This window comes from Kwoniella mangroviensis (assembly GCF_000507465.2).
Source record: "Kwoniella mangroviensis CBS 8507 chromosome 1 map unlocalized Ctg01, whole genome shotgun sequence".
NCBI classification, from domain to species: Eukaryota; Fungi; Basidiomycota; class Tremellomycetes; order Tremellales; family Cryptococcaceae; genus Kwoniella; species Kwoniella mangrovensis.
This window is the reverse complement of record NW_027062533.1, coordinates 7229130-7251067: the sequence shown is the minus strand read 5'-3', so window position 1 is coordinate 7251067 and position 21938 is coordinate 7229130. Positions and strand designations below refer to the sequence as shown.

General features: G+C 45.6%; 13 protein-coding genes across 13 annotated transcripts; 5 read left to right on the top strand and 8 right to left on the bottom strand.

Moving 5' to 3' along the window:
• Positions 1–951: 951 nt before the first annotated feature.
• I203_102723 (uncharacterized protein) lies at positions 952–2797 on the top strand (the record flags this gene model as incomplete). The annotated part of the gene is made up of 4 exons (XM_019147005.1): positions 952–1219; positions 1309–2226; positions 2284–2405; positions 2486–2797. 4 exons carry the CDS (start codon positions 952–954, stop codon positions 2795–2797), a joined length of 1620 nt encoding a protein of 539 aa, XP_019003555.1.
• A 332-nt stretch (positions 2798–3129) lies between these two features.
• On the bottom strand, positions 3130–4425 carry I203_102722 (uncharacterized protein; the record flags this gene model as incomplete). Its single annotated transcript, XM_065517171.1, has 6 exons — positions 3130–3347; positions 3424–3486; positions 3540–3618; positions 3682–3779; positions 3845–4007; positions 4078–4425. 6 exons carry the CDS (start codon positions 4423–4425, stop codon positions 3130–3132), a joined length of 969 nt encoding a protein of 322 aa, XP_065373989.1.
• A 423-nt stretch (positions 4426–4848) lies between these two features.
• On the top strand, positions 4849–5922 carry I203_102721 (uncharacterized protein; the record flags this gene model as incomplete). The annotated part of the gene is made up of 3 exons (XM_019147003.1): positions 4849–4935; positions 5002–5462; positions 5523–5922. The coding sequence occupies 3 exons, from the start codon at positions 4849–4851 to the stop codon at positions 5920–5922; spliced, it is 948 nt and encodes a 315-aa protein (XP_019003553.1).
• A 141-nt stretch (positions 5923–6063) lies between these two features.
• On the bottom strand, positions 6064–7431 carry I203_102720 (uncharacterized protein; the record flags this gene model as incomplete). The annotated part of the gene is made up of 2 exons (XM_019147002.1): positions 6064–6862; positions 6959–7431. 2 exons carry the CDS (start codon positions 7429–7431, stop codon positions 6064–6066), a joined length of 1272 nt encoding a protein of 423 aa, XP_019003552.1.
• Positions 7432–8292: 861 nt separating this feature from the next.
• I203_102719 (uncharacterized protein) lies at positions 8293–10035 on the bottom strand (the record flags this gene model as incomplete). Its single annotated transcript, XM_019147001.2, has 10 exons — positions 8293–8334; positions 8391–8404; positions 8473–8578; positions 8651–8860; positions 8927–8986; positions 9047–9119; positions 9210–9305; positions 9403–9521; positions 9653–9817; positions 9925–10035. The coding sequence occupies 10 exons, from the start codon at positions 10033–10035 to the stop codon at positions 8293–8295; spliced, it is 996 nt and encodes a 331-aa protein (XP_019003551.2).
• Positions 10036–10581: 546 nt separating this feature from the next.
• On the top strand, positions 10582–11719 carry I203_102718 (uncharacterized protein; the record flags this gene model as incomplete). The annotated part of the gene is made up of 7 exons (XM_019147000.1): positions 10582–10598; positions 10676–10767; positions 10837–10895; positions 10959–11069; positions 11133–11393; positions 11506–11567; positions 11629–11719. The coding sequence occupies 7 exons, from the start codon at positions 10582–10584 to the stop codon at positions 11717–11719; spliced, it is 693 nt and encodes a 230-aa protein (XP_019003550.1).
• Positions 11720–12156: 437 nt separating this feature from the next.
• On the top strand, positions 12157–13002 carry I203_102717 (uncharacterized protein; the record flags this gene model as incomplete). The annotated part of the gene is made up of 6 exons (XM_019146999.1): positions 12157–12195; positions 12270–12322; positions 12389–12477; positions 12557–12705; positions 12778–12792; positions 12859–13002. The coding sequence occupies 6 exons, from the start codon at positions 12157–12159 to the stop codon at positions 13000–13002; spliced, it is 489 nt and encodes a 162-aa protein (XP_019003549.1).
• Positions 13003–13429: 427 nt separating this feature from the next.
• Positions 13430–14300, bottom strand: I203_102716 (40S ribosomal protein S27; the record flags this gene model as incomplete). The annotated part of the gene is made up of 4 exons (XM_065517170.1): positions 13430–13455; positions 13529–13623; positions 13763–13890; positions 14298–14300. 4 exons carry the CDS (start codon positions 14298–14300, stop codon positions 13430–13432), a joined length of 252 nt encoding a protein of 83 aa, XP_065373988.1.
• A 516-nt stretch (positions 14301–14816) lies between these two features.
• On the bottom strand, positions 14817–16894 carry I203_102715 (uncharacterized protein; the record flags this gene model as incomplete). Its single annotated transcript, XM_019146998.2, has 5 exons — positions 14817–14960; positions 15039–15289; positions 15344–15803; positions 15865–16677; positions 16745–16894. The coding sequence occupies 5 exons, from the start codon at positions 16892–16894 to the stop codon at positions 14817–14819; spliced, it is 1818 nt and encodes a 605-aa protein (XP_019003548.2).
• A 356-nt stretch (positions 16895–17250) lies between these two features.
• On the top strand, positions 17251–17848 carry I203_102714 (mitochondrial import inner membrane translocase subunit TIM13; the record flags this gene model as incomplete). The annotated part of the gene is made up of 5 exons (XM_019146997.1): positions 17251–17287; positions 17372–17418; positions 17518–17565; positions 17629–17682; positions 17735–17848. 5 exons carry the CDS (start codon positions 17251–17253, stop codon positions 17846–17848), a joined length of 300 nt encoding a protein of 99 aa, XP_019003547.1.
• An 86-nt stretch (positions 17849–17934) lies between these two features.
• I203_102713 (uncharacterized protein) lies at positions 17935–19318 on the bottom strand (the record flags this gene model as incomplete). Its single annotated transcript, XM_019146996.1, has 6 exons — positions 17935–18348; positions 18410–18512; positions 18573–18704; positions 18769–18949; positions 19010–19147; positions 19216–19318. 6 exons carry the CDS (start codon positions 19316–19318, stop codon positions 17935–17937), a joined length of 1071 nt encoding a protein of 356 aa, XP_019003546.1.
• A 281-nt stretch (positions 19319–19599) lies between these two features.
• I203_102712 (uncharacterized protein) lies at positions 19600–20590 on the bottom strand (the record flags this gene model as incomplete). The annotated part of the gene is made up of 3 exons (XM_065517169.1): positions 19600–20105; positions 20153–20274; positions 20403–20590. The coding sequence occupies 3 exons, from the start codon at positions 20588–20590 to the stop codon at positions 19600–19602; spliced, it is 816 nt and encodes a 271-aa protein (XP_065373987.1).
• Positions 20591–20703: 113 nt separating this feature from the next.
• On the bottom strand, positions 20704–21741 carry I203_102711 (uncharacterized protein; the record flags this gene model as incomplete). Its single annotated transcript, XM_065517168.1, has 6 exons — positions 20704–20727; positions 20778–20842; positions 20892–20970; positions 21024–21382; positions 21437–21563; positions 21619–21741. 6 exons carry the CDS (start codon positions 21739–21741, stop codon positions 20704–20706), a joined length of 777 nt encoding a protein of 258 aa, XP_065373986.1.
• Between the last annotated feature and the right edge of the window lie 197 nt (positions 21742–21938).

Here is a 21938-nt window from a genome sequence, read left to right as displayed (position 1 = left end):
TGTATGAACGAAAATTGATATGCGAAACAAGCAAGGGGGAAATGCTAACATAACTCGGGTGATACTCACGAGTGAAGTACTCGAGCCTTGTCACATCTGATCAACGTATAAAATCAAACTCATTCGTTTTGTCTTTCTTTTATTGAAGACGATATCCCACTGACTCAATCTGTTTTACCTCATCGAAATCTTTTCGTCAGCTCGGACATCATCTTCTCTCGTCCACTAAGAAGTATCGTTCTTCGACATATTCTCACAAGGGAACTTTCAAACGTTTTACTGGGGGATATTCCGCAAAAGCACATACTTCTCATTGATCCATTATCGACCTTTCATCTACTTAACGTCATCTCTACAACTTCATCGACTCTACTCAAAGAAATTCAAAACTTGTCAAAGGACTCAGACCTTTTCACTCGTTTGACTTCTGGTCTTGTATCAGGTACTACAAAGGATCGAACCTCTCAAGATCATTGATAAAGAAAGAAGTACAGAAAATCTCAAACATAACTCGTAGTTGATGCCCCACTTTTATCATAAGTCGGACGTTTCTCCTTTGTACCTCAAGCCCCTTTAACACTCTTAGCAAATTTGAAAAGTCCTTTGAAAGCTGCTGAGCTTCCCACCCTACATAATCAATTCATCATATACACTATCAAATCAACCATCAGACTTTGATCGATATAGAAAGAAACGAGTCTGGGTTTGGCTTTGGCTTTGGGTTCGGGACATACATTACTTACACCGCATGGTCAAATATTCTTGATCGAATCAATCATTTTTCTCTATTCTATCATTTTTCCCATCAGGACAATCATCCCTTCGAGATAGACTTAAGAAAAAATAGCAAAAAACTTCTGCATTCCCACCTACAATCAACTGCCAATTTGTTATATATACAAATTTCACTTACAACTAAACTATCAATTCGTTAATATTGTAATATTCGACATGTCAGACGATCAAGATCAAATCATGATCTCTTCACCTGAATGTTCTCCTCAGACACCCGGTATATCACCTTCACCACCATTAAGGGAATTATCCATGTCGCTCTCACTTTCCAGATCGAACTCACCGGCGAGTCAAAACACCGTTGCGTTGCCGCCACCAAGAGACCTCCGAGCTTTATTGTCCAATTCACCACCTACCAGTCCAAGTCGAAGTTCAAGGAAAGTGGATATGGACGAATCGATGGATCAAGGTCCTTGCAACTCCGGTGAGTTATATCCTTTCAAATGTTTCATACAAGTCTCATCCACCCCTCTAGTCCTGGCTGTAATTAAATAAGATGTAATTAATTTGCAGACAAAAGCAAATCGGTCATTTCTTCTCCACCAAGATCAGACGCTGTTCTACATCGCAGTCTCCCGCCACTTCAGCGTGTGACGCCTACATTACCCAGACTCAATACCTGTCCACCACCTCATAGACGCAGTCCCCCGAGGACCAGTTCGAATGGATTAGGTGCAGGATTCGGCCTCGAGGCGTTCAAATTAGGTTCACCACCCAGACGACACCCTCAACCTGCTCATCAAAGGGGATTTTCCCACTCACATATAGGCAGATCGTTCTGGGTTCCTTCATCTTCTACCGCCAGTCCGGGTACGCCAAAGAACCACCACCAAAGATTAGCCTCTTTACCCTCGATTCAAACCAGTCATCGGGAGAATGTTTATCCCACTCCTGTATCATTGACTTCTCAGAGGGGATTCCCAGCATCGGCTGCGACACCTGTGGCTCATACACGTCACCCATCCGAAGAACAGAGAGAATATGTGGTCCAGCGTCAAACAATTCACTCAAAATATCCATCAGCTGGACATCAGATGAATCTACCTCACCCTCAACCCCATCCTGGACAGCCCGTTGTGCATCGACGACACCCCTCAAGTGGCGATATGACCGGTGTTAGAGTCGCCCCACAGCCAACGTATCGTCCAACTTGGGCTGCTCCTCCCCCTCCCCTTGCTCCCGGTCATCCTGGATCAAGTATGATTTCTGGCCGACCTCAGAATTTGGGTAGACCAAGATTACAGATCCATCCGTTTGCTCCTCCCAGGATGGATCCGAGGTATTATTCTGCCGGAGGAATTGGAATGCACACGCATACCTCTGCAGGTGTACCACACGGTATGCCTGTCGCTGGTCTAGGTCGAGAAGGTGTATACGTCAGTCCGTCGAGTGGTTTGAGTCCAGGAGGGTTCAAGGCGCCACGTAAACGAGGTGAGCTCCAGCTCGGAAGTTTAACAGTTAAGATGCTAATTGACCTTGACTTCATAGCTGACGATTCACAACTCGCGATCCTCAACGAGGTCTTCGAAAAGACTGCCTATCCATCGACCGAAGAAAGGGATAATCTGGCCAGGAAATTGGGTATGACCTCTAGAAGCGTACAAATCTGGGTGAGTACTCATCCCCCATTCGGCAGATAGATCACCATCTCAATGATATCTTGACTGACACGTCATCATTCATTTTTCAGTTCCAGAACCGTCGTCGAGCTGTCAAAGTGGACGCACAGTCCGCCGTCCAACGGGCAGAAGCAGAAGCAGAAACTCAAATCATGATACGTGGCCCAGTCCCGGTCATCCCCAAGCCATACCCTATACGTGCCAGACAGAGAAGCGAGAGTGATGAAGAAGGTCCGTCATTCCGGGAATCCATGAACTTTGATCGGATCATACCCAATATTCCAAGAGATATTCCGACCTCTGAAGCGTTGGCGGTCAGAAGGGCGTCATTGAGAAGTGAAGATGATGTGTGTATGGTGAAGAGAGAGGTGATTTCGCCTTGAGGTCTTTTCAGGTCAATTGTGATAATTCAGTAATACCGATGCTATAACGTTGAAGCTTACTTGGGAATCAGAGGATCTGTAAAGGTTTGTCGAATGAACAAATGTTATATAGCATAGTTGCGATGTATCTGAGTATCAATGTATATCCAACCAATGAGCTCATAGAAACTGCCTATTCCGCTGAGATGAAGATTCATTCCGAAATACCTATATACAACTCACCAAACAGAATGAAGGAAACAATAGCCCCCTGACACAGTATATTACATTTGAGACAACTCCATCTTTCCTTCTACCGATCTAACCAGACCTAGAAGACGTGTTCAATATGTTCATTCTCCTCGATCACTGACTGCTCCCGTACTACCTCTACTTCGACTCCTACTCAAAGCCAGACCATCCGGTCCTACAATAGCTGCATATTGACCACGCTTAGGATCATTCTGTCGTTTTGCCAGGGTCTTCTTTACTTTTCGTTCGGGACGAACGACGATGACCGGTACAGGTGAATGAGAGACTGCGAATCGAGAGACGGAACCCATTCCAGGTGCTACATGAAGTCATAAGCTGTGAGACACAAAAATCGGAGACAGTAAGGGCGAGGCAAAAGGTTACAGAAGACGTACCCCCTAATGCTCTGCCCCATGTTTGGAATTTACTTCTTATACCTTTCGTGCCAACGACCAGAGCTACCAACATGTTGAGGTTAGTCCGTGTCAGTTTTATATAACAAATGGCTCACAATCCGGTCGGTAAAGGGCGATCATCTTGAGCAAGATTTCCGTCACTTTACCAGCGACAAATTCGACAATAACGGAAATCTGCAAACATCATGAATGATAAGCTGATCAGAACATAACATGGTAGGCAAAGACTAAACAGACCCTTCTATCATCGGCTTCATTATTCTTCTCTAATATAGTTCTCAACAACCGTTGAGCGTCTTCTCGAAGTTCATCTTGTGCTTCATGAGATTGACGTTCTGCACTCGCCATCAGCCGGATCGCCTATGAGAATGACTATTGTTCTCCATGACTATTCACTCACCACCTTCATCCAGCTCGATCACTCTGATAGCCACCACCTCATCCCCATCTTCCACCAACTCGGACATCAACCAATCCAAGGCGTCTTCACCAGATTCATCGGGAGATACAGCCACAGCGAACACACGAGTATTTCTAGATCGCTTATACCCCTCGCTCTTTGCCTTATTCAAGTGTTTTATCAGCTAGAGACCATCAACACGCGTGTATGTTGTTGATGAGAGTGATTCTTACTTGACAAGTAAAGGCGAATAACGCAGCAGGTCCAGCTTCGAAGGCCTCAAAACCGACTTTCCTCCTATATTTCCCGTCGTTCGGACCCTGTCCACTCGAATTGGTCCTCGTCCTTGGGAATCCAGCTGAACCTGATTGCGACATTGCGGATGGTAAGTGGATCGTTGAATCGTATTGAGTCGATCTGGGTCTGTCGGGCAACTGAACCGATACTCGCGATGACGACGTGGTCTGTGGTAAGGCTGAGAAACTAGGTGAAGGTGATGGTGAGACGGTATTGGGTGTACTGTGTGAAGGCGTTTCACCAGGTGATGAGACTGTTTGTCGGAGTGCAGGTCTCAAAGACATCTTGACGAGGTATAAATCATGAAAGGAAGGTTGGAAGGTTGGTACACTGCGAGGTAGGGACGTCGAAGGTAAAAAAACGTAAATAAAGGCAGTGACGTTATCTGAATAGGAATAGGATAACTGGTATGCTTGGTACGATCGAGGGAAGTCTTGGCGGTCGAGGTTGTTGAGATGCGATATGGAGACGGGTTTTCCAAGGATATAGATGATTGTTAGTTGGAGTTGAGGAATGTAAGAAGAGGTTGTTGTCGTTGGATGACATTACACAGTCCAACAAACACTCTCTCACGGAAACCAAGGGACCGGAGCACCGTCTCTCGTCCACTACACATACATACACCCAAACATTCCTCATCCGTCATTCCTGTCTCTCTCTCTCTTCATGCATCAAGTATCAAATATGACACCAATATTGCCATAGCCATGCCAGTGTGTACAGACTGCGCATACCCAGCGGAATACGTATATACGACATACAAGACAAAGTCAAACATCAGACTAGGCGTCTGTGTGAGTTGTTTTCCCTCGTCCCTTCTTTCCGCTTATCCCGAAGGAGACTGATCCTATGGATGTCAGCCAAGATGCGATCAATTCCTGGATCCATTGATTGAACATCCCGACTTGATCATCCTACTGGATCTGATCCTGCTGAAACCTCGAGTATTCTTACATCTACTGTTCAACCGAGATTCACCACCGTTCGACGCAGATAAAGGAACGTCAGTCACAGGGAGAGAGCAACATGAAGAGAGAAAGCGTAGCATACATCATGATCTATGGATCTTAGGCTGTCTTAGTATCCTAGCTGAGACTTCACTACGTCTATCACCTGCTCTCACCGATTCCAATTCAAGAGGGATCGACGCATGTCGAGCTATCAAGGTGGGATTGATAGTTTTGGTCGAAGGTATAGCTCAACATGGCACAACTCTTTGTTTGGCATTATCAGCTCTGAGGTTTAGAGGTTGGTATCCGAGTAGCAATGCGAAAAAGAACATGGATGATAAAAAGAAGGATGGTAGACGACAAAACTTCTTGTGAGTAATGGTAAATCTACATGGTGTACAACGGTAATTGATCAGACTCTACCATAACAGACCATCCCTCATACCGCTCACAATACTATACACCTCCCTCGTACCCTTACTTCTCCAATTACTCTTATCGATATGGTACACTCCCCCTCCCTCAATCCACGAGCATCTTCCCGTACCCGCAACTTTCACCTACACATCCTTTTTATCATCGCTACCCTTCGAAATCCCCTCGGAAGTGCTAGAGCTGGAAAATGCTCTCAATCACGCATGGGCACGCTCAGATAGGATCTGGGTAGGGACGAGGCTACTAGCCGGGATGAGTGCCGGTTTTGGGCTTAGGGTCTTGTTACCTACAAAACCTTGGGAAACCACTATGATCGTTCTGGCCGGCTGGTTGGGAGCTGCATTCGTATCGCAGGTGATAAGCGGTGATGTGAACATAGATTATGTAGTATCATAGACCATGAATCGATATTCCAATACGATTGAACAGTATAGTTTATCTCCATGATGAAACTATGTTTTACCTAATCCTAGTAAAGTACAAACAAACTTTTTCTCTTCAACACTATATCCAATAATAAGCAAGCTATCGACTAGATCAATCCCTCTTGATTTCTCCATTCTTAGCAGCTAGATCCAAAGCTCTACCAAATCTCTCAGGATCAAAACCCAGAATCTCCGTCCTACCCTTCTTCTCATGATGATCTCTCTCCCATTGACTTTCTCTCGCCCTGTATCCACCAGGTGTATTTCTACCATCACCATTTTCCGCTTCGTCCTCGTCCTGGTTCTCTTCAGGTAACGGTTCCACATCTGCCTTTCTCGGTGGCGGAGAAGGTAATCTGCGTGGTGTCTCATCTCCATCTTTCTGATCTCCCATCTCCTCCAAATGAAGTAACTTGTGTTTCATCGATTCTGATGCCTCCCCTACTGCTACCCTATTACCAGGTGTATAAGAAGGATAAGAAGGTTCCTCCGCTTCTGATATGGTGTCGCCAAAGTCCGACTCTGTATCTGATATAACACTAGTAGTGGTACTAGGTGATGATTCGCTATCGAGACTCGCTTGTCTGGGTGGTGGTGATCCAGGTATCGTATGTAGATTTCCTCTTCGGGGGGACAGCGATCTACCTCGGCCTGTCTGCACAGTTTCATACTGCTCTTCATCTTCTTCTACAGTACCCAAACCGTTGAGTGAGCCGGATAGAGCGGGTGCAGCTGCAGCTGCAGCTGCAGGAGCGGACGACGATACGTTGGAAGTTGAAGTGGAAGTGGTTGAGGTTGAAGATGTGATTGATGATTGTGAAGATACAGAGGATGATCTTCTGCTTTTGACTTTACCCCATAATGCTTTAGCACCTTGCTTAGCTACCTGACCTAGATCTATTGGATCGTTACTGAAGAGAATACAATCAGCACTATACCTTTTGTCACACTGTAGTCTACTTTGATATTTTTATTTGGTAGTAGCATATAGCATATAACAAACTCACCCGCTCTTCTCATCATAATGTTTCTTGTAATTTTCCCACTCCTCATCACTCATCACAATCTTATTTGGTCCATTCCCACCGCCCAAAAGGTGCTTACGGGAGGCTACACCTATGCTGATCGAATTGCGTCTTTTTAGTTCATTCGGTATGGTGGGTAGAGGTGCGAAAGATATTTTAGGTGTGGATAATCGTCTAGAGTTCAGTGCGGCTGATGAAGGATGAGGCGATGAGGTCGAACGTGATAATGTGGGGGATGAGGGGAAGGAGGAGGGGGAGGAAGAAGGTGAGAGAGGATATGCGTTGAATACTGATGTATGTGGCAATGGAGTAGTGGTGCGTGGTGGTTCAGGTGATCTGACATGAGTGGATTCTCGACCGTTACCGTTCAAGAGGATTGATGCAGATGGTTTGGTAGGTGAAAGAGAAGGGTTGGGAGGGATTAGGAGGGAGCTGGATGATTCCACGGATGACATGATGACAAGTTGATTCTATCGAACTAAGCAATTTCCACAGGGATGTAGGGCTCTTCGGTCACCATCAATGGATCCCATCTATTGTTGCAGGGATATGTATCCGAACGTATCTTTCTACATGGGTTGCTTTTTAAGCTTGGGGAGGAGAACGATGATGTATCCTGCGAATCCTGTCCAAGGAGTTTCTCACCTGCTTGTCACGTTACTGTCGACTGGCTGATCTGTCTCGTGTTGTCGTTGTGGGGGGTCCGTGATATCAACGAGACTGGGCGCACGCTGTGCATCTTTGTCTCTGTGATCGATGCGTGTCTGCAATGGTCGAGTTGGCCCCACTGTGTGGATATATGACATTGTTGGTCTTCCCTCAATTTCCGGGCCTCGTACTAGGAGAATTTCTCATCTCCCATCTCTCTCGGTTATGTTCCTCTCGGGGGGCCCTGGGATGAGTCCCGGGTGGATCGCCTGGGTGTTCCGAGGCAGGCTTATTTCCTTACGTCATTCCTGGGACCAAAGTATTCCATTCCTAGATGCACAGGCAAAGGTGAATGCACATACGTATATATGACCAGGCAGAGGGATTGAGATTCATACAGGAAGAAGAGAAGGTGAAGTATGAAGAGATTGGTTCAACAGAGTACTGTGCATTACAAAAAGCATGTGTATATGAGGTAGACAAAGAAGGGAGCGAATCATCACCGTGAGAGCATTAAGGATCGTGATATAATCATGAAGGGAAAGTCAACGGTGAAAAGGGTGGCAGCAAGAAAACAAGACGTGAGACGAAGCTAAATCTAGATTATAATTGTTGGACTGAGTGATCATAGAACATATATCAGCCTATGTCATTCGAAAATACTTCACTTATTGCAACTCACTTTGAGCGATGAGGAACTGCTTCTCGTCCTGTAGCAGTAATGTATACGTTAGCAACAACAACGATTGGCCAAGGCATTACTTACATTGAATTGTTCGTCTATAATTCAAAAATAGTAATTGAATGGTCAACTAGCATAAAATGGAGATTGGGCCAACGCAACATACCATCTTTATCATTATGGAATTCCTTCAAGAATACCAACAATTTGTCCTTATTTCGTCTCAGTATAGCCGCAATCTGAGCAGGCTTATTGGGGTTCGCAACGAAAACCTAGTAAAAGATCACAAATACCTGGTAAGTACCACTGAACCCTCCCCGAGGAAATCAGGTAAGCCAACTCACCTTGAACACGTGGAAAGCTTCGAACTGGATATTCCTACTCTTATCTCTCAGGAAGTTCATCATCATCTTCAGGTTCGCTTCGGAAGCGATATATCGGGTCATGATCGAATAGTTGGCTCGATCTAGGAGAATCTCGCCGAGTAATTTGAGGGACTGTCGTTTGGTCACATAGTTGGCGGAGAGGATAAGGGTGGTGTACATGTTGAAGAACTATCCATGGATCTGTCAGTACCACTACGATGACTGATTCTATCGACTGATATCGACTGTACTCACTCGGTCATAATTGGCATCGAGATACTGTGCTACCATAGGCTTATGACGAGTGAGTGTCTCCTGCAAATTAACATAGTCAGCTCGATCTCAGCTATCATAGGAGAAAAAGCTGAAACTCACCTTCATACACGCAAAAGCATCAGTTGATATACCAAAAGTCGTATTCTCGATATAATTGGGGAAGGTGTAGAATCTGAAGAGGCGGTCAGCTTATACCTCCTATAGGTTGTGGTTTATGGATACTACGGGTAAAGCATCTCCGAGAAAGGTATGAAACACTCACTGTTCAGAATACAGCAATATCCTAGCAAGAGGTTCATACCTCAACATTTCCTTCAGTATCATCCCCGTATTCAGTGCGATGTCGGCATTTGCGTAACTGAACGAAATACAATGTTTCAAGTCAGTATGGAATCCCTGTGCCTATCAAAGACAGGGTCCGTGCTAACAGAGCTCGATGAGAGCCGGACACTCACCCTTTCAAGGTGTTGAAAATAATATCAGGTCGAGTGGCTATGATATCCACTGTGGGTGATCTCGTGCCCAGTTGACGACGGAGGAGGGTATTATAGATATGGCAAACATCCTTTCGAGCCTACATGACGGGATTTGTAGACGATGTGTTAGCTTCCATGGTCGTTCGATCGAGGAACGAGCTGCATGTAAGGAGAAGGAAGTTGAAAAGCGACTGCCAAATTCGCAATACAAAATAGAGCAGCATCTCACCTCGAAGTCAAATTTCCCTAGATGTATCACCACCAAACTCAGCAAGTCCTGCGCATACACTTCATTCGCTATTTGAGCTATGATATCAGGTGATGGTTCCGATTCCCCTTCGCCCAACAATGAGTTCTTCGTCGAAGCGAGCAGACGAGATACTTCTTCGTTGATCTGCAAAATACTTATTGATCAGCTTGGTATGGTAGATTGTGGAACGTCACCGAGGAAGGTGACATGGGCTGTTGATGTTGATGTTTTTCAAGCACAACTAAGCTCACTCTTTTCCTTCCTTCCCCTGCTGCTGACTGGTCCAATCTCAAGATGTTCTCCTTCAAGCTTTTCACCGTCTCTGCGGGTGTCCTAGTCTTCTGACGGTTGAAGAAGTTCATATCTGTAAGACGACTGGGGGTGAGTGAGGTGTGGCGGGTTGAGTGATGGATGAAGTGGGAGTGGAAGTGAAAGTGGAGGGACTGATGGTGAGGGAAGCGAGGATTCGGCAGGTGATATTGTCACTTGGCCTCGAAGACACTGACAGAGGTGAAAGATTCGGAACAGCGGGTGAAAGCTTGTCACTTGAGGGTGGGTGGGTATGTATGTCTGGTATGTATATGATGGTGAAGAATGAAGAATGAATAGAGAGTGAACAGAATCATCAATGTCAACCAAACCAACGCGCCTCCCAACAACAACAAAAGTCAAAAGTCAGTGCACATCATCCGTACATTACGTAAACGTCGATTTGCCACCTTGTCCCCTTTGTCGTCACTACTACTCGTACTCATATCCTCCTAGCATCACACTTCATGACTGCCTATTGTCAAATCTCACTCGTCATATATCATCCCACATCAGTCCCAGCTACAGGTACTGCTGCTCCTCTCTTCATTATCAATAGGACGACACTACACAAAGACAGACAATAACAGTATAGCAACATGGACAATTCACCGACGTGAGTCGCAATGTTTCCTCCTATCTTTACCCCTTTGTCCATCTCACAGTTCCGACTGACCCTCTTCTACGGAGTAGCGCTCTCTTCGAAAACTACGATGAAGATTTCAAGCAGCTCCTGGCGAGTCTCAAGGGCAAGCTAGAGGGGGATGTCAAGCAGCTGAAAGGTGGTAAGTGATCAACTCAAACTTCGCACCCGTTCGCATGGGATCAATGCTGAAGGATGAAATGATGTTCAGAACAACGAAAATCTGCACTAAAGAAGGTAGCAGAAGAGCTTGACGAGGCTGAGGAGATTGTGAGTGGAAGTCTAACAAACTGTCCTTTTTACGAAACTGATGTTTAATGATATCCTTGTAAGGTCGCTCAAATGGAAGTCGAGCTACCCTCCATGCCGGTATCGATCAGGCAGACATACCAGGGTCGTTTAGCATCATCGAAACAAGGTTTAGAGAAGGTCAAGAAAACTTTGGTAAGCTTATGACCGAGTAATGTTATGGTGCGAATACAGCTTATGGTGATACATTTCTAATAGCGAGACGTCCGATCGGAAAACCAACGTAGCGAATTACTATCTGGTCCAGGTGGTTTCCCCAACTCTGATGACCCATACACCGATGATCCTTCAGCCTACTCTGCTCGTACACGACTTCTACAGGGTACAGAGACCCTTGTGGATGGCTCAAGAAGATTGGATAATGCTCATAGGATCGCTTTGGAGACTGAGGATGTTGGAGGTGAGATTTTGAGGAATCTAAGAGGTCAAAGGGAACAGATTGAACATACTAGAGATACTGTGAGTGCAATCAAAATCTGGATAAACAATCTCACGCAAAGATCTATGCGGATGCTTCATGGGTATTTGGTATGACGGGAATAAATTGGTGCTGACGCAACATGTGTTACAGCTCGTACAAGCCGATTCCTCTATTGATCGTGCTGCAGGTACTCTCAAAAAGATGATCTTCAAGTAAGTCCGCAGTACAGTCTGAACGTTTGCTTACCCCTCTCGCTGACTTCCTTTCACATAGGATGTATCAACAAAAATTCCTTTCTGCAGGGATCATCATCGTCCTTGTCTTACTCATCTTCATTGTCTTATGGTCCAAGCTATTCAGGTAGATATTTATCAACCTCAGCACAATAAACATTCATACGACCATACTTCCGCCTCGCGCTTCGGTCAAGCTGGTCGAAGAGGAGAAGTATCACCGCAAACCTGACGTTTCGCAATATACCCGTTGTACAACTCATCTAATCTCAGTAGTAATAGATAATAAAATGTAATGCTACGGATCTGGTATAATCTCCTACATCGACGATGATGACGATCGAATCAAACTTTACACTGACGTGTTGCATAGCTTTGGAAAGAAAGGAGGACACCCCTCTTCCTTTGTCGAGAAGATCCCTTTGTACTGGATCCTTCTTCGTCGATGAGATTCCAACTATATAAATGAGCTTCGCTCATTCGCGCAACCATGACTAACCTATCTAGCTGCCAGACATACACAACCGTATTGTTTCTGACGTATTTACCTTTACTTATATAATACGAGATGCCTAGATTCGGAAGTACATTACCTAAGATGGATGAGGTATTCAAATCTCATCCCAACCAACAAGTCATAAAGGTGGATATCGTCTTTCAACAACTAAACTATGATAGTAGATAGTGGTTCAGGTCAACCCAGTTCAGGTCAAATGTATGGAGATCGTGACCCAGTGAGTGTAACATTGACACATGACAATCAATTGCTTTGACTGAATAAGTGTTCTGCTCGATCACAGAGAGCTTGAAGACTTGCACATGCTCGCACAAGACTTGAAAGTATGGTTGGAGATGGAGATTCCAGTGATCGAAGATGGTAATTCATTTGGTAAGCCGACTTAACTTGGATTTCCCCACCTCGCTTGATCTTCCCTCGAGCATCGCTAACTCAATAGCAATTAATCTAGGTGCCGATGTTCAAGCTCACTTGATCTCTCAACTTACCGATGCTTACAAGAAATCCAACTCGATGCAAAATGGTGTACGAGCCCATCATGCTGATAGACTGAAATTGGCGATGGATTGGGCGAAGTTCCCAAACTTCCAAGATTTTGCTGTGCGTACATTGTCTCTTTATGGATTGTACTGCAATGTAAGAGAGTACTGATATACTTGGCTGTTCCGGTAGGGTGCTATTGCTGCGGTGAGCTAATAGGACGATCATCAAATCGTTTGAATGAGCTGAATCTTCTTGTCCGGTTTTAATCAGAGCGACCGATTCGACCATTTCTTGCTTCGATCGTACCTTCGTTCCATCCTTACTTTGTACGGTGGACTACTGACCAAATTCGAGAGGAACTGGTCTAAGGTGATCAACCCAAAAGGTAGCCATGAGACTGGAGGGATGTACTAGACGAAACAAGTCAGACTTGGTTATTGTGATTAGTAGGATGTCAATTCATCTGCATGCATTTACCGTTAGTGTTGGATCTAATCGATCAGTGCAGGCATCATTGCGAGCCCAAGCATACAGGAGACTCTCCTTCAGAGTTCGGTGTTGGACTTGGGCTAAGGCATAGTCGGATACGACTTCGCGATTCTCGTTCCGACAATTTCGTATCTCAATCAGTCCGTTGTTGTCGCACGTACTATGCTAGCTCCGATCCCAGCAACAGCATCCTTGATGATCCCGAACCCAAAGAATCCAACGTAGCGTAATGATAATAATGACATGAAGAGCATGCTAAAAAAGAACCGAATCTGAATCCCAACCAACCCGCCTGATCTAACCCCTTCCTCCGAAGCTAGACCAAGTTTATCTGATTTCCTTGATATCCAGTTTAGTTCTTTCTTCGGAAAGAGCAGCCTAGCGAGATGGAAAGAAACCAGAATAAGTTTACACTCTGTCACCCAGGAAATGACCAGGAGCAAAAACTCACCTTCAGTCAACTTAGCCTTACCACCGGTTGGTTGACAAAGGGCGGTAGCACATCCTTGGCATTGAACGACGGTGGAAGCGTGGGAGAAGACGGTGCTATTGGGACAGATTTATGTCAATATTGATTTGCCTCGGGTATTTGGTAATATAAATAGGACTGATGAGGATGAAAGGCTTGGTCCGTAGAATTTGCCACTGTCGGCTTGACTGGGGAAAAGGTGAAAGAGGAACTTACGTGATGGCGAAACAACCTGGGCACTTAACATCCATGAAGAATGAGTTTGGCTCTGGGACAACTTTCTTGAGCTTGTGAGTTCGGGCTTGAACATCAGCAGGTCTGTTGAGGAGGTCGACGGCGAGAACCTATGTAGGATTTTGGATTAGCACGATGGTTTTTACAGTTGATGTATTTATGCTATAAGAACAATGCGAGATCGGATGCGCCAATTCTGGTAGATTCCCAACAATTCGACTTTCATCTCGACTCCATATTGCTGAGCAGGTGATGGGATCGGCAGGAAGCGTAACGACAGATACAACCAGGACAGTGTCCAATGCCATATTCCCATCGATCCCATCACATCACTCTATTCACCCTCGATCCGATCGATTTTTCCTGTCCATCAACGCTACCCCCTTCCCACCCTCGACCACCATCATTCCTTCTTCGTTGACGCTTCTAACTGTCTCCTGATGAACCCAATCCAACAAGCACATCCGATCACGCAATGTTCTTACAGTCCACACGACCAAGTGAGTCGAAAACTTACCATTTTGATTATCTGTTACTTTTTGGTGTTCGTTGGTGTATTTGGTGTGTATATGGAGATCGCAAGAATGTCGATGCTGACGAGACCTGCGTAGATGTTCTTTTTGAGGATTTGGAGGTTATAAGAGATGGAGGATGGTGAGATCAGAGAAGAACGTCTTGGTATGGTGGCAATGGAAATTGTGCTAAAAGGAGAATCCACAGTGGATCGCTGCTACAGTGAGTGAGTGGGTGAGTGGATCGAGTGTGGCAAATTACAAAGAGATCCTGAAAACCAGCATAACATAATCACCGATCATATCACCGTGTGGCAAACAACTATGGTGGAGAGGCAAGTGACACAACCTTCACCAGTTTTAAACTCCGATAGAGTGTTGATGTTATCACCGATAGAAGCGATACTCCCAACATGTCAAAACATCTGATGCATCGTCATGAAACATGTGGGATATATATACAACAATAAAAGACAGCACGCAGAATGACGATGGATGACACTTGTATGCGTGAATAACCTATCCTAGCTCAACGAGACAACTCCTTTGTTTCCGACTGCTACATCTGCAGCACGACCATTGCTGACCAGCTTCTTGTGGCTCGCAAGTTGTCGCTTTCTCTCGGTGGAAAAGGTCTCGGTATGGGACTTCTTTTCCGCTCGTCGAGCCTGAGATGCGATCAAAACCAATATTAGTGTACAATGATACAGTTCATACATAGAATCCACATGCAGAATGTCACTCACCGCTCGTTCGGCTTTAACTGCTGCCTTTCTTGCCTTCTTCTCCTCAGCTAATTCACCCTTCGGTCGAGCAACGGTTACTCTAGGTGTCTCCCGTTCAGTCTCAGAGCCTGAGTCGGTAGCATCCCCTTCTTCCTGGCCGTCCACCTCAGCAGCAGCGGCAGCGGCAGCCTGTCTTTCTGCTCGGGCTTTCATCTGAGCAGCATTTCGGGATCGGATCATACCAGGATGATTTTCGGTATTGGTGTACGTAGCTAGTCAACGGGTTAGCCGAAGAGCGTGAACTATGAGAGATCAGTTTCACTCACAAAGAATGGTCTGCACATCCCACTTCTCTTCCTCCGGCTGCTCAACCTTTTCTTTTGATTCCTTCTTGACTTTTTCACGGGCCTTACCATTCTCTCGATCCTCTTGCTCGATCTGCAGAATTCGCCGCCTGTTCTCGTCTCTCAAATCATCTTCGCCATCAATAGCCGCCCGGAGAACACCGAATCGTTCGGTACCTGTCAGAGCAGTACCACCCAGCGCAGGTCGCATTCGACGACCGACCACTTCGTAATTTTCCAAAAAGTCGTCCATGATCTCCTCGAAGTCATCTCGAGTTATTTCAGGAGGTCCGCCAGCAGCTTTGGCAGCATGTGATGCGAGAGAGAATCGTGAAGAGACGGAAAAGCTGGATGCAGCGACAGAAGCGGTATCGTCATCGGGAAAATCTTCATATTCTTCTTCCTCTTCTTCCTCTTCATCGTAAAGGTAGTCCATCTCAACCTGCAATGGATCGGGAAATCAGTACAGTCCATCATCATGCACAACGAGTTTTCCGACTCACTTTGTCAAATCGATCATCCAAATCCCTTAACCCCTGCGTCCTAAACATACTGGAACTACTCATACTCATCCCAGATGCATCACTCGGTCCTCTCTTCCCTCTTCTTTTCTTCCCGCCAACAACCATCATATCATCAAAGTTACTGGCAAGTGACCCAACAGTATCTGCCATTTCTGACCTTTCTTCCGGATCAATATCGGACACTTCATCTGGTAAAGCTGCTTGTTCTCTTTTGAAAGCCTTGAACCTGTCCTCCCACGTTTCCTCTTTGAGTTCACCGACAGGTGCAGGTCCTTCGTCAACACCCCATTCCCTAAACTCCCAAGGTACTTCTTCCTCTTCTTCTCTTTCTCCATCATGAACCAGCTCATCGAACCATCCCTCTTCATCTCCTTCATCGTCCACGAAAGCATCATCATCAAGCGCTTCTAATACTTGTCGAAGATGTGGGTCCATATCAGGTTGTAATCCCTGTAACTCTCTAGGTATCGCTTCTCCTCTATTCTGAGCTTCATAGACCGATATCTGTTCTCTACTGGGAAGTACATCTTGAGGTAGCAGATCGAACATGTCATCTTCCTTTGCTTTCCCTTTACCCTTGCCAGTTGACTTCATACCTCGAGCGATACCTGACCCTCTTGGTGCAGCGATCAGGAAAGAATCGAATCCACCATTACCGACCGTCTTGAGATGGGACATGTAATCGTAGGAAGAATCATCGTATGTGATACCGTAATTGGCTGCTTCACCTTCATTCTTTCGGATGGCAGATTGGTCCACACTCTTTTCCAAATCGGCGAGGGTTATCTCAGTCTACAGTAATCATAGAGTGTGTGTTAGTGAAGATGATTGGTTTTCGGATAGGAATGCATGAGCTCACCTTCTTTTCCGATTCGTTGCTCCTGTTCATGGGCTTGAACACCCTTTGACTTGCTTCGGGATCATTGATGAGTGGATCCTGTTGAGAACGGTGTACGAGCTGGAAATGTTGGGCATTGGGCTGCCTGAAGATTGATTTCTTAGGAGGCATCTTGAGTGTATAGCTCTCTCTGTTAGCACTTCCCCGTGCGAATGGACAGCTAGAGATGTATATATTTAAAAAGCGGTGACGAGAAGAAGACAATGTTGAGACGAAGATATCAACAATTTGTCCATTCACGATGAAAGTGGATTGAAATTTTGCTTCCGTCGGATCGAAGCAGTGGATGATGGAAAAAAAGTTCAACGTCGCCGCTGAGCACCTCACTTGTCCATCCATATCTCGCTCATCATTCTCAATCCAGAATTACTTGACTAGCATCTGAAGCATCTTCACACATCAAGACACAAGTGAAACCATAAGATCTCCCCACCTAATCACTCGACTTGTCACACGTTCCACACGAAATGTCTTCCCTCTTCGGTTCCTCTGGTGCGACTCCCGGTTAGTTGGTTTCTTCGATCGCTTTCGCTAAAGCTTCCATATCACCTTAATAAGTTACAATACTCATTGACCTGTTATATATAGACATGGCTGCTCGAAAGGAGCAAATGAAGCAATCCATACAACAGGAGGTGAGTGTCCATATGCCCGACGGTACACTTCCTATCAATCACGATCGATAAATGACCATTTGCCAAAATATTGTTCAGAGCTGATTCTGCTGTGCGCAGCTTGCCATCGCCAACGCTCAACAATTGATTAACAAGATCAACGAGAATGTGAGTAGTTACCTCGGACCGCTCAAGAGGAGGTGCTCAGGCTGATCCACCATTGTGTTCTAGTGTTTCGCCAAATGTATCACTAAACCTTCCACCTCCCTCACTTCTTCGCAAGAGGTATGTCATCCCTCCCCTCTTGACACCAAGTTAGGTACTGATTTGTTTGTAGACTTGCTTGTCGCAATGTATGTCCCTTTACATGGCCGCTTTCGATCAAGTATCTCGATCGTATGTCTCTAGAATATCGAAAGAACGAGGAGCCGCCCCCGGTATTGGTCTTTAAGAAATGTAGCTATAATAAAAACATGTCACCATGTACATACACAACTCAATGCATCATATGATATAGAAAAATAACTACAGAGTAAATCACTCGTCATCTTCTTCGTCTTCTTCGTCATCATCATCGTCTCCATCCTCTTCCCGCCAGACTTGGTAGACTTTACGTCGATTGCTCTCTGTCGCTTTCTCGTTAGCAGCAGCCTCGAACATCCGTTTCAATAACCCCTTCTTCAATTCCTTCGCGCTTGATCGGTCTGATTGTCCTTCCTGTCCCACACATGAGTGCATCACAATATGAGCAAACATTGGTTCTTCCTTCTTTGACTTCTTTGTTGGCCTTTCAGCATCCTGCTGCAGACTGAGAGAAGGAGACGCAAGGGTGAGATTTTCGAGCAGAGGTGTGAAAACGGATGACATGAGACGAGTGTGTACGGTAGATGTGGAAGTGCGAGTAAGAAGGATGATGTGAGGTTCGAGAACGGCAGTCAGAGGACAAGCAGGCTATTGATGGAAAATATGAGTGATCCATAACTAATTATATTTTGTCGGTCAATAGGCTTACCTGAGAATCGACCTCTGGAAGCGCTAGAGCTTTGTTCAACTCATCCAGGTATATATCCGCAATATGCGTTGAGATTGACGTTGGTACTCGTCGGTCTTCCCACCTAGGGCCAAGAAGAAAGGTCAATGATCGCTCTTTACGCTTGATTTCCCGCACCACTCACGTCATGGGACCTCCATTCTTCGTCAACATCCTGTTCACAGCCTGAACAGCATTCTTCTCCCATTTCTCCCTAGCCAATAAACGGAAAGTTGCATTGACGTATTTTCGCATGAGCAGATAATATTTGTCCATCCTGTGCGAAGTCTCGTCTGTAAGCAACACTCTTCAAGGAGAGGAATATTTGAAACATGCCTCACCGTAATCTATCTATACCTGCCCACTCCCGCACTATAGCATCCCAAAATCCCTCTAAAAAGGCTACGCTCGCATCGAACCGATCTTGTGAGGAAGCAGTTTTGGGTTTTATTTGAAGCAAGAGTTCAGCCAGGTCAGCAGCAAGAGCCTGTTGCACCAAAGGTTTATCGGACATCCAAAAGCCTGTCATAGTGTTAGCATTGAGTACATCCATAAGAGCAGGAGCGGAATTCCAATATTTACAGTAGAATAGCCCTTTCCATAACTTTGCCATCTCGTCATCGTCCAGTCGGACGTATGAGCTAGATTCTCCTTCGGTATCTCCACCTTGCGATAGGAACGCTATCAGACCAGCGATAGCCCTGTCTCTGACCTTTTTGTCTGCCAAGTTGGAATCAGCACGATTGTGTTTGTCGAATCATCAAGGAACCGTCGAAAGTTGAACTTACCGGTGTGAGCGAGCTGCTTTCCCAATGGCATAGCGGCCTGAGGCTTAGTCTCCTCTGCAGGAGCAGCGCGAGACTTTCCCTTTCGAGAGGTTGCTGATGGCATAGTGTGAATAGATTCTGTGGTGTGTCAACAGTGAAACGATCAACAGAGGAGAAATTATATGCAATATGCGAGTACAAACAGAAATATGGATGCAATCAACATTTCAACTTTTGAGACGGAGATGATGTCACGTGACACGGACCATGCAGTATATGGATGGATTGAATCGATGTGCGGATGGGAGATGCATTTCATATAACCTGTCAAGTTTTAGGGTTGTACATGAATGCATACTTGATCAACTATCGACAATAATAGCTGGTATCAGTCGATCACACCCATCACCTTCTCTCCAAACGGACAGCAAATTTTCCAGGCTGGAAGCTGATCTGTTCCGTGGCACTATCAATCATCCTACCCTTCATCTCTTCCCAACTTTCCTCCTCGTGTGACTTGACTGGATACACCTTGAAGTTCCTGCACAAACCACTGACGAAACTGGTCATCTCCACTTCGGCGAATCGCTTGCCCAAATACTGTCGCGCGCCCAGAGAGAACGATACAAAAGGTGGCGTATCTCCGAGATGTCGACGGGGATTGAACTCCATATTGTCTGATCCCCAAGCATGAGGGTCAATACTGGTCGCTGAAGAGTCTATGATGAAGAGAGACCCTTTCTTGACAAGATGTGTACGAGTGGTCATGTTGCCTTCACCATCCCAAGTGGTGTAGGGGACGAATACGTCATCGATGGCTTCCTTCATGATCGTACTAACTATATCACGAAGTCGGAGAGACTCGAGGCAAACCGCCAATGTAAGAGGCAACTTGTGCATATCCTTGTAGGCTGTATAGCAACATCAGCATCTTGGACATGATACCACTGTTACTGACTAGGTTGTTCATCACCACACGCGGAAATGATCTCTTGATAAACCTCTTCCTGCCATTGGTGGTAGAGTGCCAGATAGGCAACAGCGAAAACAAGTGTATGACCAGAAGTCTCATGACCGGCACTATGGGCATGCGTCATTTATGTGCTGCGGCAGGAATCCCTTGAAAGAAAGCTTACAAGATCAACAGCCCTGATGCAAGGTCTTGTCAATCAAAATAGCGATGTTGATTTTTAAAGATATACATGTACTCACACATATTTCCAATAATCTCGCTTTTAGTCAGTCCTGCCACCTTCTCATCACCGCCTTGAAGCCTTGCCTCTTGTTCCACGCCGAGTTGCGAGTGGACGAGAGCACCCAGGAGGGGTGCTTTTTCTTCCTCGATACTGCTGTCGACACCGCTTGTTTGGAGCTCGGTACGCTTATCGAGGTACATTCGTTCGAGGTAGGCGAGGAATGCTTTTCGAGCTCTCCAGAATCGCTGAAGCCTGTTGTTCAATGAAATCAATCGCATTGCACATCAAACCCTCTATTTATAACTCACTTATGTCATGGCAAGAATCTCATGACCCACTGACACTTGATTAGCGCTATAAAAATGACGCCCAGGGATGGGATCTCACTGCTGGGAGTATTATCTGGAGTAGAACACTTTGTTCCACCACGTACAGGGATTCCTCGAACGGAACTGTAGCAACAGTCAGCCGAACTTTGGTGTGGCTTGAAAGATCACTCACTATCGCATCCCTCTGTTTCAGACATCTTCCATGGAAAATCTTTGCCGAAACCTTTACGTCCAATGACGAGCAACATCACCTGATACCCTATATCAGCTGTGATGTAGAACAGGAAGGGAATGTAAGACGTACCCTGATAAGAGATTCTCTCACATCCTCAACGACTCCCTCTTCTCCTTGAGCCACCTCTTTACTAATGAAGGTGTTCAAACTCCATCTCATAGCTTCCCAAACGCTTGCCATCTGTCGATCACTAAAACACCTTCTAACCACTGACCAATGTCGCTTGTGCTCGTCACCCGTTTGTGTGGAAAGTAAAGTCTTACCGAAAACGTTGAATCCGATGTACCTCTGCATATGTAATGATTTATGAAACAAGTGAGGTCGCGAGCTGATATATTGAGCGGTGCTTGGTGAAGAGGTCACATAGGCGGGGGTGGAAGATAGAAGAGAGGGAAAGGCGATCAAGTCAGATCGCGCACGTTGATACTCTGTCCCGGTTCTTGTAGTGAGCAACAGGATTCTTCGATGACTGTATAACTTACTCAGCCAAGGATGATACACTGTGTGATCGTTTACAGGACATATCCATGGTATATGAGGTAATCTCGTTCTTGTACCAGGCTCGAAGCCGAAAAGCAAAGTTGCGATGTTAGGTAAAGCTTTGACATGCTACAAGCCATGCCCTCAGCTCTCACCGTGTTGAAAAAGGTCCAATCTTACTTACATTCAGAATAATGAGGTATCTGATCACCAATCTTAGAATGACGGCGAGGCAAACGCCAGCTATCACGGTCAACCAATTTTGGTGGGTTTGTAAAGTGGCGAAACTGCCAGTTAACGACGACATGGTTGATTTGGATGACTGTTATTATCTGTGTGACTTGATTCGGTCGATGGCACCGTTGATTTCATATCTAAGAGTGCAGAGGGGCATGACAAGGTGGGTCATTATTGAGACGACCTCCCCACTCTCACTCAAGGGCGTATACAAAAGAAGCTTGATGCGCCCTTCCAATCTGCCTGTTCGCTTCAAGAGTGTGTGCA